General features: G+C 35.3%; 1 protein-coding gene across 5 annotated transcripts in view; it reads left to right on the top strand.

The window, feature by feature from the left end:
- The window catches only part of SP4 (Sp4 transcription factor), an 87,995-nt gene that overhangs the window by 50,464 nt on the left and 22,029 nt on the right, over positions 1-15,502 (top strand). For all 5 annotated transcript variants that reach the window (XM_082692483.1, XM_082692485.1, XM_082692486.1 and 2 more), the window contains one exon: positions 6,618-6,817. In XM_082692483.1, the coding sequence (XP_082548609.1) occupies positions 6,618-6,817 (200 nt within the window). The remainder of the gene's footprint in view (positions 1-6,617; positions 6,818-15,502) is intronic.

The raw sequence follows: 15,502 nt of genomic DNA, 5'->3' as shown, positions 1-15,502 counted from the left end.
TCTCTCCCTCTCCCCCTCCCCCTGCTTGGGGCTCTTTTTCACTAAAATGAATGAATGAATCTTTATTAGGTTTTTAAAATTAAATTGTAATAGCTCTTTATATATTTTAGATACAAGTCCCTTATCAGTTATATGATTTGCTGATAGTTTCTCCCGTTCTGAGAGTTGTCTTTTTACTTTCTTGATAGCGACAGAGAGAGTTGTAATTTCCCTGTGAATTTTAGAATCAGCTTGTTAGTTTCTACCAAGAAGGCAGATGGAATTCTGACAGGGGGTGGTATGGAAGCTTTAGATCAGCTTGAGGAATATTGCCAGATCAGCAGTATTGTCCTCTGATACTTTCCATGGTATATGTTTTTCTGTTTATTTATATCTCTGATTTCCTTTGACACCATTTTGTAGTTTACAGTGTATAAGTTCTGTACTTGTTTTGTTAAATTCATTCCTAAGTATTTTATTCTTTTTGAGGCTATTGTAAATGGAACTTTTTTCTTTATTGTTCATTGCAAGTTTATAGAAATACAGTTAATTTTTGTTTACTGATTTGTATCTTACGACCTTACTGAACTCTTTTTATTAGTTCTAATAGTTTTTTAGTGGACTCATTAGGGTTTTTCTGTATGTAAGATCATGTCATCTGCAAATAGAAATAGTTTTACCTTATCCTCTCCACTTTGGATGATATTTGTTTCTTTTTCTTACCTAATTGTTTTGTCCAGGCCTATTGTATAATGTTGAAAAGAAGTGGTGAAAATGGACATCTTTGTTTTGTTCCTAATCTTAGGGGGAAAGGGTCCAGTCTTTCACCATTAAGTATGATGTTAGCTCTGAGCTTTCCATATATGCCTTTAATTAAGAAAGTTCCCTTCTATTCTTACTTCATTGTGTTTTTGTCATGAAAGGTTGTTGGATTTTGCCAGATGCTTTTCTGCATCAGTTGAGATGATCGTGTAGTTTCTGTTTTATTCTGTCAGTATGGCGTGTTATATTGGTTGTCAGATGTTAAAGTACTTTTGCATTTGTGAAATAAATCCAACTTAGTCGTGGTATATAATTTATATATTGCTATTTTCAGTGTGCTAGTATTTTGTTAAGGATTTTTGTGTTCATGTGTTCATGAGGGGTAATCTGTTTGTTGTTTTCTTAAAATGTCTTTGTTTGCTTTTGGTAAGGGTAATACGGGCTTCATAGAATGAGTTGAGAAGTGTTCCCTCCATTTTTTATTTTATTTTTTTTTTTAATTTTGGGAAGAACTGGTAATAATTCTTTAAATATTTTGCAGAATTCACCAGTGAAACTGTCTAGGTCCTGGGCTTTTTTTTATGGGTATTTATTTGACTACTAATTCAGTCTCTTCACTCTTAAGGGTTTTTTCTGATTGACTGATTTTTCTTAAGCCAGTCTTGGTACTTAGTGTCTTTTTGGGAATTTAATCTATCTCATCTAAGTTATTTAAGTAATTGCTATACGGTTATTGGTTATTCTTGGTATTCTTTTATAACTCTTTTTATTTCTGTGAGGTTGATGATGAGTTTTCTTTGATTTTTAGATTCTGATTGTGTCTTCTCTTTTTTTCTTGGCCAGTCTACCTAAAGGGTTGTTCAGTTTTGACCTTTTCAAAAAGTCACATCGGCTTTTGGTTTCATTGATTTTTCTCTGTTGTTTCTGCATTCTCAATTTCATTAGTTCCTTCTCTATTCTTTATTATTTCCTTCCTTCCATTTGCTTCATTTAGATTTAATTTGCTTTTTCCATTGTCTTAAGATGGAAGGTTAGTGATTTAAGATCTTTTTTAATGTAGGCATTTACAGCTAAAAATTTCTCTCTAGGTATTCTTTACATGTATCCCTTGAATTTTGGTATGATGTATCTTCATTCATCTCAAAGTATTTCCTGCTTTCACTGTGGATTTCTTTTTTGACCATTGGTTATTTAGGAGTGTATTGTTTAATTTCTAGATATCTGGGAATTTTCCAGTTTCCCCAATAGTTGATTTCTACTCTCTTGGCAAAGTGGTCATACTTTGCATTATTTCTGTCTTTTATTGAGATATCATAGCCTAGTGTATGATTTATCTTGGGAGAAAATTTTATGTGCACTTGAAAAGAATGTGTATTTTGCTGCTCTTTGGTGGAGTGCTTTGTGCATGTCTGTTAGGTCCAATTTATCAAGTCTTCTGTTTCCTTATAGCTTTTCTGCCTAATTGATTTACTTTAATCTACCTGTATCTTTCTGTCTTTAAGTGTGAACTGTGTCACATGTAGACAGCATGTAGTTGGATCTTGTTTTTTTTTTGTTTTAAGATTGATTTATTAGAGAACGAGAGCGAGGGAAGGGGTAGAGGGAGAGACTCTTCAAGCAGACTCCTGGCTGAGTGTGGAGCTGCATGTAGGCTAAATCCAGTGCCCATGAGACCATGACCTGATCCAAAACCAGGAATCTGATGGGCTCTTACATGACTGAGCCACTCAGATGCCCCTGTTGATTTTTTGGTTTTTTTTTTTGTTGTTGTTAATCCAATCTGACCAAATGTGTTTTTTGATTGGATTGTATAATCCATTAGATGTTGTTGATATGGTTGAATTTATGTCTTTCATTTTGCTTTTTGTTTTTTTGTGTCTCATGTCTTTTTCTCTCTTCCTCCTTTACTGCTCTCTTTTGCATTAAGTGAATATAATATAGCACTTTAATTTGTAAAGTAGTATTTTAATTTTGTTAATAATTTTTTCACTGTATTATTTTAGTTATTTCCACAGTAGTTGCTCTTGACCTCACCATGTATGTCTTGTCATAATCAACTTAAGGTTAATAGTAATTTACTTCCAGTGAATTATAGAAGTTATTTCTTTTAGGTCTATTCCCTTTTGTTTCTTCTTGTGATGTTATTTTTATATATTATGTACTATTATGTATATTGTTACAGTATATATTATGTCTATAAGTGTTACCAATTCAATAACAACATTGTTATAAATTGTTACTTAATATAATGTTATGTCTTTAAAAGAAGTTGAGAGGCCAGAGGGTTATCAGGATCACCAAGAATAATTTGGAGGTTGCTAAGGACTTTTTTCCAAGTGTTTTAACATTTGACCAAGAACTCTGACATTTGGGTTGGGGGGCAAGAAGTTGAGAGAAGATTAGCAAGTATATATAACTTTTCCTATGTTAATTTTATCACTAAAATTTTATCACTTTTTCTTTTTTCCTGATGCTTGAGTTCCTTTCTGGCATCATATTCTTAGCCCTCTGCAGTTTTGCTCCCACCTTCCTGCCTTGTGCTGTTACTGGAAAAATATTTAATATATACATTTCTATAATGTTATGGGTTTGACAATACATTTTACACATATTATTTTATAAAATTACTTTTTAAATCTGCTAAAACAAGAAATAATGCACTTACGCTGTCCTCTGTAATTACATAATTACCCTTGCTGGTGCTCTTTTGTTTCTTTGTGTACATTTGAATTACTCTCTGGGTTCAGTTGCTACAACCTGAAGAACCTTAGTTTCTTGCATAGCAGGTCTGCTCAAACTCTCTGTTTATCTGGGAATATCTTTATTTCACCTTCATTTTTTAAAGGTAGTTTTTGCTGGGTAGAGCCTTCTTGTTTCAGTTTTTCTTTTTTTTTCTCTCTCTTGAGTACTTTGCACATGTTTTCACCCTGCTTTTTGACCTCCATTGTTCTGCTGAGAAGTCAGTTCTTTCTTTTACTGCGGTTCCCTTGTAAGTGAGGAGTTATTTTTCCTTTGCTGCTTTCAAGATTTTATCTTTGGGTTTCAGGATTTTTAGCATATAAAGTATCTCTTTGTGGATCTGTGCATTTACACTACTTGGAGTTTGTTGAGCTTCCTGCATGTGTACATCCCTGTTTTTCAGTAATAAGTTTTCAGCCATTATTTCTTTGAATATTTTTTTTGCTGCATTCTCTCTCCCCCTCTCTCCCCCCTCTCGCCGCTCTCTTTTCTCTTCTCTGCTTCCCTCACTCATTACTTGGTGTCCCACATTTCTTAGGTACCCTGTTCATTTTCCTTTGTTTTTGTCGTCTGTTTTTGGATTGCATAATCTCTATTGATCTATGTGGATTTTTGTTATTTCTTATTTTGAGTTCCTCTAGTAAATTTTTCATTTCACTTGTACTTCTCATCTCCACAGTTTCCCATTTTTTTAATCATTTGTAACTCTTCATTGATATTCTCCATTTGATGTGACATTGTTATTATTCTTTGCTTCTTTAATCATGGTGTCCTTTAGTTCATTATAGCAACTTAGTACTGCCTCCCCTGCCTTTCCTCATCTCTGGCTTATTGTTATTGTTCACTTGCTTATTTAGTGACTGGCTGGGTTATTTTGGTGAAGACCCCTTCGCCCCCCCCCCCCCCCCCCATCAAGCATGTTGCTCCTCAGTGGATGCAGAATCAGGTTTGCTTAGTGACCCTTGATGACAGTGGTTTGGGCAAGAATCTTTGACAGTCCTGTCCCTGACCACACCCAGCTATTAAACTCTGCTAATTGTCAACTGATTGCTCTATTGTTTTCAACAGTGCCCTGTAACATATATTACTCTACAGACTGATCTGTTCAGATTCTTTTTTTTTTTAATTTATTAACATAATTACATATAATATATTATTTGGTCTGGGGTACAGGTCTGTGAATCATCAGTCTCACACAATTCACAGCACTCAACAAAGCAAATACCCTTCCCAGTGTCCATAACACAGTTACCCCCTCTCTTCTTCCTTCCCCACCCCCCTGGAACCCTCAGTTTGTTTCCTGAGATTAAGAGTCTCTTATGGTTTCACTCCCACGATTAAGTCTTTTATGGTTTGTCTCCCTCCGTGGTCCCATCTTGTTTCATTTGTTCCCTCCCTATCCCCCATGAACTCCTGCCCTGCCTCTCAAATTCCTCCTATCAGAGAGATCATAGTAATTGTCTTTCTCTGACTGATATATTTCGCTTAGCATAATACCTCTAGTTCCCATCTATTTCATTGCAAATGGCAAGATTTCGGTTTTTTTGATGGCTGACTAGTATTCCATTTTGTGTGTGTGTGTGTGTGTGTGTGTGTACACCCCATCATCTTTATCCATTCATCTGTTGATGGACATCTAGGTTCTTTGCTTAGTTTGGCTATTGTGAACATTGCTGCTTGTAAACATTCGGGTATATGTGCCCCTTCGGATTCCTACATTTGCATCTTTAGGGTAAATACCCAGTAGTATGATTGTTGGTCCATAGGGTAGCTCTGTTTTCAACTTTTTGAGGAGCCTCCATACTGATCAACAGGTCTGTGTTTGAGATTTATTCTGACTCTAGAGGACTACTCCCAGCTGCCTCTTTTCTCCTTTCTGACAACCTAGCCAGCCTATATAGTTCTGCCTGTTTCTCCAGTGTGTCTATTAGTCTCCTCCTGTTTGTGTTTTGCAACAGTCTCCACTATTTTTAAGAGTGCCCTTAGGCTCAAACTTTTTCACACTTTGTTTGCAAATTAATTCAATTCCTTGGGAAGAAATTTGGAGTTCTGTTTTATGCTGTGTTCTCTCTCTGGCTAGGATGTCTTTGTTAAGGCTCCTGAACTTGGGGTTGGGATAGTGGCACATTTTTATCTTGAAGAGTCCCTGCTCTAGGAGCTGAGTGTTTGGTGGCAAGGGAGAAGCAGTAGCTTCAGGTTTTCTTGGCTTGCTTCTGTTGATTTCACAGTTCTAATGTATATACTAAAAGTGACCTTGGTCAAGGATGATCTGTACTGCACTACTCTCATTGTGCCCTATCTAAGGCAGAGCCAGGGTCTCAGGAGTTGGGTTTGGGCGGGAGAGGAGAGTTCCCTGTTCCCTACCTGTCAGCCATACTTGCCCAGAACTTAGCCTCAGCAACAGGTAACTGGGAGTAGAATGAGAAATTCTGATGTCTTGCCCCTTCCTGGGAGGGAATCCTGATGTCTTGCCCCTTCCAATTGGGAGGTAAGAAGAGGAAACCCTGCTCTTGGTTGTACCAGTCTAGAGTGTTTTATGTCAAAGGAGGTGACAGGGCAGAGGGAGAGAGGGTTGGGTTTTGGTTCAAATACCATAGACCATCACTGTTCTTACTCTTTTTTTCTTGAATATTTATTTGTTTATGTGTTGTATGCTCATGGAACCATTTCCAGAGACTGTACATAGTATTTGTTTTGTTTTTTATAATTTTCACTGGGGAGTAAGCCCATGGAGCTCTTCATTCTCTCTTGCAGGAAGTGAAACTCTGAACCTTACTTTTTTTAATGGGGATTACCATTCTTTTTGGTATTTAGACAAGAATTTTTAAGTGTCTTGAAAGGCTTACAGATCCCCCCCCTCCCCCCGCAAGGGAAGAGCCTATTAGGGAAGGAACATGAATTCCATGGTGAACATGAACTCTGTGGGATAAACATGTTTTCACAGCAGTTTTGGGTTTAGTACATAACTCTTTTTTTAATTGAAAATTTTCTGATTTTTAACTACAGTTACAGCATCATGATTTGAAAAACACTTTCAGATATGCATCATTTAAAAACCTTGATTCCCTTTTATTTTTCCATAATTACAAGGTTGGTGTTTGGGAGTGTAATTAATGTTTGGTTTTTGTTTTTGTTAGAGGCAGTAATGAACCAGGAAAAAAGAAACAGCATATCTGTCACATTGAAGGATGTGGAAAAGTTTATGGCAAAACATCTCACCTACGAGCACATCTTCGCTGGCATACTGGAGAAAGACCTTTTGTATGCAATTGGATGTTTTGTGGCAAAAGATTCACAAGGAGCGATGAGCTTCAGAGACATAGAAGAACCCATACAGGTTAGTTGGTTTATTTTAAGGGCATGTACATTTTACTTATTTTTTAGTGTTTAGATGAAAATTGTAGGATAGTTTAGCTGTCAGTTTGGAAATACACAAATTAAGGAATTCACTTTAGTGATTTTATGAAAAATGTCTAAAATCAAGTTTTTTACCTCATTTCTGAGATATATTTTATTCTGCTTTTTTAGGTTTATCAACATAATGATATAACATGAAGTATATTTATTTCCATTTGCTTATCTTGTGTATTAGCAGGTTGAATTCACATATATTATTTTTTATGAGTATTTAAATAACTGAAGAGAATTAAATTATGATGTTATTGGTGACCTTTATTAGTTTTGGGTTTTTTTGTGTTTTTTTTTTAACAATTTAGAAAAGTAAAGTGTCAAGGATAATATAACAACAAATATATACCTGTCACTTAGAACTGATAGCTGTTAATATATTATTTTTTAATAAGACAAATAATACAAAGTTGACATTATCTTTGTCCCCTCAAAGGCAATAGCTACTATGAATTTATAAGTTTTTAGTACAGTTTTAATACTCTTACATATATTATTGATGGATATATATGTAAAACATTATTTTATGTGTTAAGAAAGTTTACATAAGTCTTACAGTATCATAATTTTTTTATCATTGTTTTAAGATCTGAGTCATATATGTGTACATATAAATGTATGTATACATGTTTATAGTACTTTCTAACTGCTATATAGTATGCTGTTACGTAACTGTACCATACTGTGTTAATCCATTCCCTCTACTGCTTAAATTGTCATTAGGCTTTTTGCTACCACTTTATTATGTGAACATACAGTGAACATGTATGTGAAGTAGAATTATTGGATCACGGAGAATTTATGTGTTTTGCTACGTAACTGCTAAAGAATCTCTGAAATGGCTGTTAACACCTCTGCCTCACTAGCAGTGACTGAGAGTTTCCCCTTTGCCATGTGTTCATCAGTACTCAGTACTGTTAGCCTTTGAAAATTGATAGTCTGGGGCACCTGGCTGGCTCACTTGGTAGAGTATGCAACTCTTGGGGTAGTGAGTTCAAGCCTCACATTGGGTGTGGAACCTTCTTTAAAAAATAAATAAAACATGCTTACTGCTTAAAAAAAGGAGAAGAAGAAAAGAAAGTTTATGTTTATCTAAAATGATTTCTCATTTTTTTAAGTAGCAGCTTTCTTGGTCATCTATGAGATTAAGTATCTTCATGTTTATTGATCAGTTACATATATGTTTTTGTTGATTATTTCTTGCTCATTTTGGGGGGGGTATTTCATTTTTCTTTCTGATGTATATGTTGTTATTTCCCCCTGTATTGCTAGTCTTTTATCTTTTTGCTATTTTTTGTTACATGAAAGCTTTACATTTTTGTTTAGTCAAATATATATTTTCTTTTGTCCTTTGTTTTCCTTATTTTTAGTGAAATCTTCTCTTATCCCAAGATCATAAAGTTTTTTTTCAAGTATTTTATTTATGTATTCGAGAGAGAGAGGGAGCGTTCAAGTGCATGCAAGATGCAAAATTTGTCTCTTTTTCCAAGTCTTACATAGAACAACTACCCTCTCTACTTAGAATGGGTTTGATAGACATTCGAGTTTCAGTATTTAATTATTGAATAAATTAATGCTTTGGATAAATTTTCTAATTAGACCTTAACCTTTAACTAATACCAGGGTACATGTGGGAAAGAAGAGGAACCAGATTTGTTATGTATTGATCAGCTACTAGGCATCACACATTTCAAATAAATTATCTCCTTTGATTCTAACAGTGACACTGAGATAGATAATAGCTCCATTTTACAGATTAGAAAATGGTCTCAGAGAACAAAAAATAGTTGTTAAATTTAGTAAAAGTTTAGTTTGATATGTACATAAATAAGTAGGCAGATGAGTCTTAGTATACTGGCTGAATCCCTGAGTTTGTATAATACTAAAACTAAGAATTTTAGTTTAAAAAAAAAAGTTTTAATAGGTTTCTTATGGCATTGCATTAATAATGCCACCTCACCATTGATATTGGCAGCCATTGATATTGGTGTGATTAATCCCATAACAGTGTTGATGTCTGTCATCAGAAATACTCTGCTGTTTGTGTGGGTATGATAGGATGCAGTATTTCCACTCTGGATTAGCAGTGGGTCAAGTTAGGGAAGACAAGAAAAATTGCCACTTTCTTTGATTTAGAACCTCACATTGTGATTTCATCATTTTTTTTTTTTGAGAAATAAGTGTCTCTAAAGTCTCTCTTATTGCCTATGCACACTCATAGAGATACACAAAATAAATTTATCCAAGGATTTATATACACATATACTTAAAAACCAAATTATTAATGGTTTGAAGGCATATTTTCCTAAACAATTCAGAATTAAATGTATTTTAAGCTTACTTTCAGTGTTTCAAACATCTTGAATACCTTATACACAAAACTGTGTAAGTAAACATGTTACATTGAAAACAGTTAAGCTTAATATCAGTATACTTAAATTACTTTTAGTGACTAGAATACAGTAACTTCTAAGTATTAAAGTTTTTGAAGAGAATATGAAACAGTATCTTTTTTTTTTTTTTCAAGATTTTATTTATTTATTTGACAGAGAGAAATCACAAGTAGATGGAGAGGCAGGCAGAGAGAGAGAGAGGGAAGCAGGCTCCCCGCCAAGCAGAGAGCCCGATGCGGGACTCGATCCCAGGACCCTGAGATCATGACCTGAGCCGAAGGCAGCGGCTTAACCCACTGAGCCACCCAGGCGCCCGAAACAGTATCTTTTGAAACAAATAAGTATCGATTAAGCATATAGTACTTTAGTTGAAAGACTTGGTCATTCATTGCAAGAACGGTGTTTTATTTAAAGGCCAACCACTACACTAAGTAGAAACTCAGTACATACTCTGAATGAATATATGAGTTATTTTTATTCACTGCTGAAAATAATGCCAATATTTTTGCTTTTTAGAAATAAGTGTTTTAATTTCCAAATGATACATGTATATGGTACTTAAAATTCAAATCATAGGGACACCTGGCTGGCTCACTTAGTAGACCACATGACTCTTAATCTCAGGATCGTGAATTCAAGCCCTACATTAAGCTTACTTCAAAAAAAAAGAAAAGTACAAAAAAAATTAAATCATAAAGAGGTTATAGTATTAAGGGTCTTTTTAAAATTAATTTTTATTTGAAGTATAGTGGACATTATATGTTAGTTTCGGGTGTACAACACAGTGATTTGACATTTGTATACATTTATGAAATGCTCACCACAATAAGTAGTTATTGTCTGTCACTGTACAAGGTTATGACTATATTCTCTGTGCTGTACTTTACATCCCTGTGACTGACTTACTTTATAACTGTAAGTTTGTGCCTTTTAATCCCCTTCACCTATTTTGCCCGTTTCTACCCTACTTCCGTGTTGCAAATACCAGTATGATCTCTGGATTTATGAGTCTGTTTCTGTTTTGTTTTGTTTTGTTTTTTTAACATATTTATTTATTTATTTGCGCGCGCGAGAGAGATCACAAGTAGGCAGGGCAGCAGGCAGAGAAAGAGGGGGAAGCAGGCTCCCTGCTGAACAGAGAGCCTGATGCAGGTTTGATCCCAGGACCCTGAGATCATGACCTGAGCCCAAAGGCAGAGGCTTAACCCACTGAGCCACCCAGGTGCCCCTTTTTTGTTTGTTCTTTTGTTTTGTTCTTCAGACTGCACCTACAGATGAAATCCTATGGTATTCATCCTCTGTCTAACTTAGGACATTTCTCTTCAAATAGTGTTCTCTGGTTCATCCATCTTTTGCAGAAGGCAAGATTTCATTCTTTTTTGGGTTGAGTAATATTCCATTGTCAACCTATACCACATTTTCTTTATTCATTTATCTGTCAGTGAACACTTGGGTTGCTTCCAGATCTTGGCTATTGTAAATAATGCTGTAGTAAATGTAAGGGAGCATATGTTTTTTCAAGTTAGTGTTTCTTTTCTTCCCAGAAGAGGAATTACTAAATTGTATGGTATTTCTATTTTTGTTTGTTAAGGAACCTCCATATTATATTCCACTGTGGCTATGAAAATTTATATTTCTGCCAGCAGTGCACAAGGATTCCTTTTTTTCTACATCCTCACCAACAATTATTATTATTATTATTTGATACCAGTCATTCTGACATTTGTGAGGTGATAGCTCATTGGAGTTTTGATTTGCATTTCCTTGATGATGGGTGTTATTGAGCATTTTTTCATATATCTGTTGGCCATTTGTATGTTGTCTTTGGAAAAATGTCTATTCTTGTCCTCTGCCCATTTTTTAATCAGATTGTTTGGGTTTTTTTGGTATTAAATTGTATGAATTCTTTATATATTTTGAATATGTCATTTACAAATATTTAAGGGGGCGCTTTGCCCCATCCCTTGCTTAATCCACTGGAGAACCATACTTAATTTTGTAACTGTTTTTGCATTTGTGTTCTTCCTGTGATGATTGTTATATATCTAAATATGCTTATATTGTTACTGATCTATCAATAGTAGACACTAGCTCTTGACTTCTTGCATTGAGAGTTAAGAATTTACCTCACTTTAAAAACAATTATCATATGATCTCTCTGATATGAAGAGGCAGGGTTGGGGCGTTTGGGAGGTAGGAAAGGAAAAAGTGAAACAAGATGGGATTGGGAGGGAGACAAACCATAAGAGATTCTTAATCTCACAAAACAAACTAAGGGTTGCTGGGGGTAGTGGGGTGGGGTGAGGATGGTTGGGTTATGGACATTGGGGACAGTATGTGATATGGTGAGTGCTGTGAAAGGCGTAAGCCTGATGATTCACAGACATTACCTCTGGGGCAAATAATACATTTTATATTAATAAAAATAATTAATTTTTTTAAAAAAGAATGTACCTCACTTTACACCATCTGATGATATTCGGACTTTTTACCTGACTGCAGCCTAACACTGTCAAGATCTTGACTCAGCACTCTGTGGTACAGATTGTGGTACAGATATTAGCATATATGTCCTTCATTCCTCATTGTTTCACCTCTTAACTTCTCTTACATAGATTTTATCTCTCTTCTCTTTCTCTTGATGTTAAAACATTTACTTTCTCTCCAATAAGCACTGTTCCTTTTATTTAGTTGTTTTTTTTTTTTAAGACTATTTGAGAGAGAGAGAGAGTATGAGCAGGGTTGGGAGGTGGGGTAGGAGGAGAGGAGGGGCAGAGGGAGAGAGAGAAGCAGATTCACTTGCTGAGCAGGGAGCCCTGCCTTGCTTCGGGGGGCGGGGGGGGGGTCTTGATCCCAGATCCCCCCAGAGATTATGACCTGAGCAAAGGCAGACCCTTAACCGACTTGCCACCCAGGCACCCCAGTAGCTTAGTTCTTAAAGTGGAAAACCAATAAACAATAGTTACATTATGACTCTGATGTGATGAGTGTGAATACATATCCTTTGGTCGTTTTCTTGAACTTGCTAATTGCCTATTCCCCCCTTGCATTGGCTAATTTTATTTCTCCCTTTTGCTGTTTTCAAGAATAATATCAGCTCCACCCAATTTTTCCTTTTTTTTGGAAGTTCCAGCTTTTTAATCAGCCTGATTCTTCTCTAAGGCTGCTACATAGGTATAATCTTGAGACTTCTGTTCCTTCTCTATTGGTTTTGATCCAGTGTTCTCAAGATTGGCCTTCATTTTTCTTGGTTTATTTGGTTCCTGGAAAACATTCTGAAATGCTTCCTACAATAAAGTTCTAGGAAATAAATTGGTCTAAAAGTGTCTTTATATTGCTTTCCAACTTAACTTAATAGATGGCTAATACAGAATTTTAGGTTGAAAATGATGCTCAGAATATTAGTGGCAGTGTGCTCTCATTTTCTTGCAACTGTTTTACTAACATGAAGTACAGTTCTTCCTTTTTTGTAGGTGACTTAATTTTTCCTCCTCAACTTTTAAGAGCTTATTTACTTACTTGTATTTTTACTTTGAAATAATTTTGTATTTACAGAAATTGTGAAGGTAGTATAGGGAGTTCCCTTCATGCAGTTTCCTCTAATACTACATCTCTTGCATAATCCACATAATTTATGAAAACAAAGAAGCTAACTTTGGTATAATACTAGTAATTAAATTATTGACTTTTCCACAAATAATACTTTTTCTGTTCAAGGATTCAGTCCAAAATACCACATTGCATTTATTTATCATGGCTGTTTAGTCTCCTGTAAATCTGAAATTTCCTTACTCTTTTTTTACTTATTCTTTTTGTTGTTGTTATTGTTTTTGTTTTTTCTTACCCTTGGCTGTTTTGAAAGTTAGGTATTTTGTAGAATATCCCCCAGTTTAGGTTTATTTTCTTATAATTAGACTGAGATTATGAATTATGAATTGTTGGTTAGAAGAATATCACAGATATCATTGCCCTTCTTCCTTTCATCATATCAGCAAGTATGTCAGTGTGTCTTATTGCTGGTGAATTGGTTAAGATAGTGTGTGCCACCTGTCTCTACTGTGAAGTTGTTTTTTTCTTTCCATACACTGTTTTGTAGAAGCAAGTCACTAAGGTCCAGTCTACAGTAATGGGGTGGTGAAGTAAGCTCCACTCCTGGAGGGAGGAGTGGCAGAGAATTTATGGATGTACTGTAAAACAACAACTGTAATTAGTAAATGTGTGGGGCGGGGTGGGGAGGGCAAATTCTTTGAGTCTATGCAAATATCCTGTTTCTCTGAAAAGAAAATTCTAACGTTTTCCTTTTAGCATTCCACATTGTTTCTTGCCTATAGCAATTACTTTGTTGTTTTAAAGGTCATCTTCTGTTTCCCTCTTTGCTTGTACAGTTTTAGTTTTGATTCTTGTACAAGGAAGAACTTCTTCCCCAGTTATTTGTTTATGTAATCATTTATTTATAATCTAGTAAAGATCCATGAATATTTTATTTGGGGGGTTATAATTCAATATTGTCATTATTTTCTTGCTCAAATTGTTCTGTCTTTGGCCATTTGGAAGTTGTTTTATTTATTTATTTATTTATTTATTTATTTTTAAAGATTTTATTTATTTATTAGAGAGTGCACAAACAGGGGGAGTGTCAGGCAGAGGGAGAAACAGGCTACCCATCAAGCAAGGAGCCTGATGTGAGACTCCATCACAGGACCCGGGAATCATGACAGGAGCCGAAGGCAGACTCTTAACCTGCTGAGCCCCCCAGGGGCCCCGGTTGTTTTAGATTGCCTCCTCTGTCCTTATGACATACTCCTATTCTGTTTTTTTGTTTGTTTGTTTTAAGTGAAGAGCTTCTATTAATCTTCATGTTCTCTTAGTTTCGTAGATATGTATGTTGCATAGTTTTTCATTTTTTTGTGCAAACTGGTTGGACTCTTCAATTCTGGGTTCTCCCCTATATTATGTCTACCCACTCCCATTTTCCCCCTTTTATTCTCTATTCTTTTTTGCAGTCTTACTTTGTGTAAGTTGAACTCCCTATATTGATCTTTTATATTTTATTTTTTATGAGATTTCTTAACTTTACATAGTCTTATATTTCTTTTGAAATTTCTCTTGATTTCCAAGAGTGCTTTCTATTGTTTTCTTTTTTATAGCATACTCTTTTCATTGTAGAGATCCAGGAGCTCTCTGAAAAATCTCTGAGTTTTCCAATTAGATTTTTTTTTTTAAATGTTTGTTTTTCCTCCAAGGTAAATTTTTCTCTGTACCTTGCTTTTTTCCCAATGTTGTAGGCTTTCCTGAATTATCCAGTGGTCCTTGGCTTTTATTCAAGTTGATAATGATGATTGATAACTATGTTTAAGTAAAGGAAAAAGCTTCATGAACTGGTGACTTTCATTTAAGGCAACTGGGCAGGAATACTGTGAGTTATGCTGCAAGATACCTAACTACCAAAATACAGTAATAAACTGTGGGACCACATTTCTCTGGATACAAATCATCAAATATTCTGACAAATTTTTTATAGTAGGATAAATAATCCATGCACAGACTTTAATTTACTCTTACATGTTGTACATCTCCCCCTCACCATTTTGAGTCAGACTTCTGCATAAGTCTATAGAAGACAGGTCTGCTCTCTTCTAGATATATCCTCTTTCTTAATAATCTCTACTCTACTCTGCAGAAATTTGATACAGTTAAAACTTATAAAACATTACATAACATGAGTGAGTTTCACTGGATTTTTTCCTCCTTTGTCTCCCAGCATTGACCCTGTGGGCCCTGAATAGTAGTGTAAACACCATATTTATCCAGCCAGAGGACTGAAAAAGAGGCTCCTGTGCTCTAAGGCCAGCTGTCTTCGTATGTTCCACTGTAGTAGTGGCAGCAGGGACACCTAAAAACCCAAGAAAATACCCATATCTCTGGCCAAAAGAATCCAGAACCTTCTTTTCCATTGAATGTGAGGGAATCACTATTACTTTTCTCTTGCCATTTTACTCTGAAGGTTGTGGCAGTCGTATGTATATGTGTAGAATGGCATAAGAAGCCTCAAGAATGCTTTATGGCCATAGGAACCAAAAAGAAGGGACACTTCGGGGTTGAGAAAACTTGAGGGAGATTCTGCAGAGATCTGTAAAAGGTGATCCCAAATTTCATTAAAGGAACAAAAATTCAGGGCTCACCCCCATGCTGCGTGTAATAGAACAGACCAAACAACAGTA

The sequence above is a fragment of the Mustela nivalis genome (genome assembly GCF_964662115.1).
Source record: "Mustela nivalis genome assembly, chromosome: 12".
In the NCBI taxonomy this organism is placed as follows: Eukaryota; Metazoa; Chordata; class Mammalia; order Carnivora; family Mustelidae; genus Mustela; species Mustela nivalis.
This window is presented reverse-complemented; position numbering and strand designations above follow the sequence as displayed.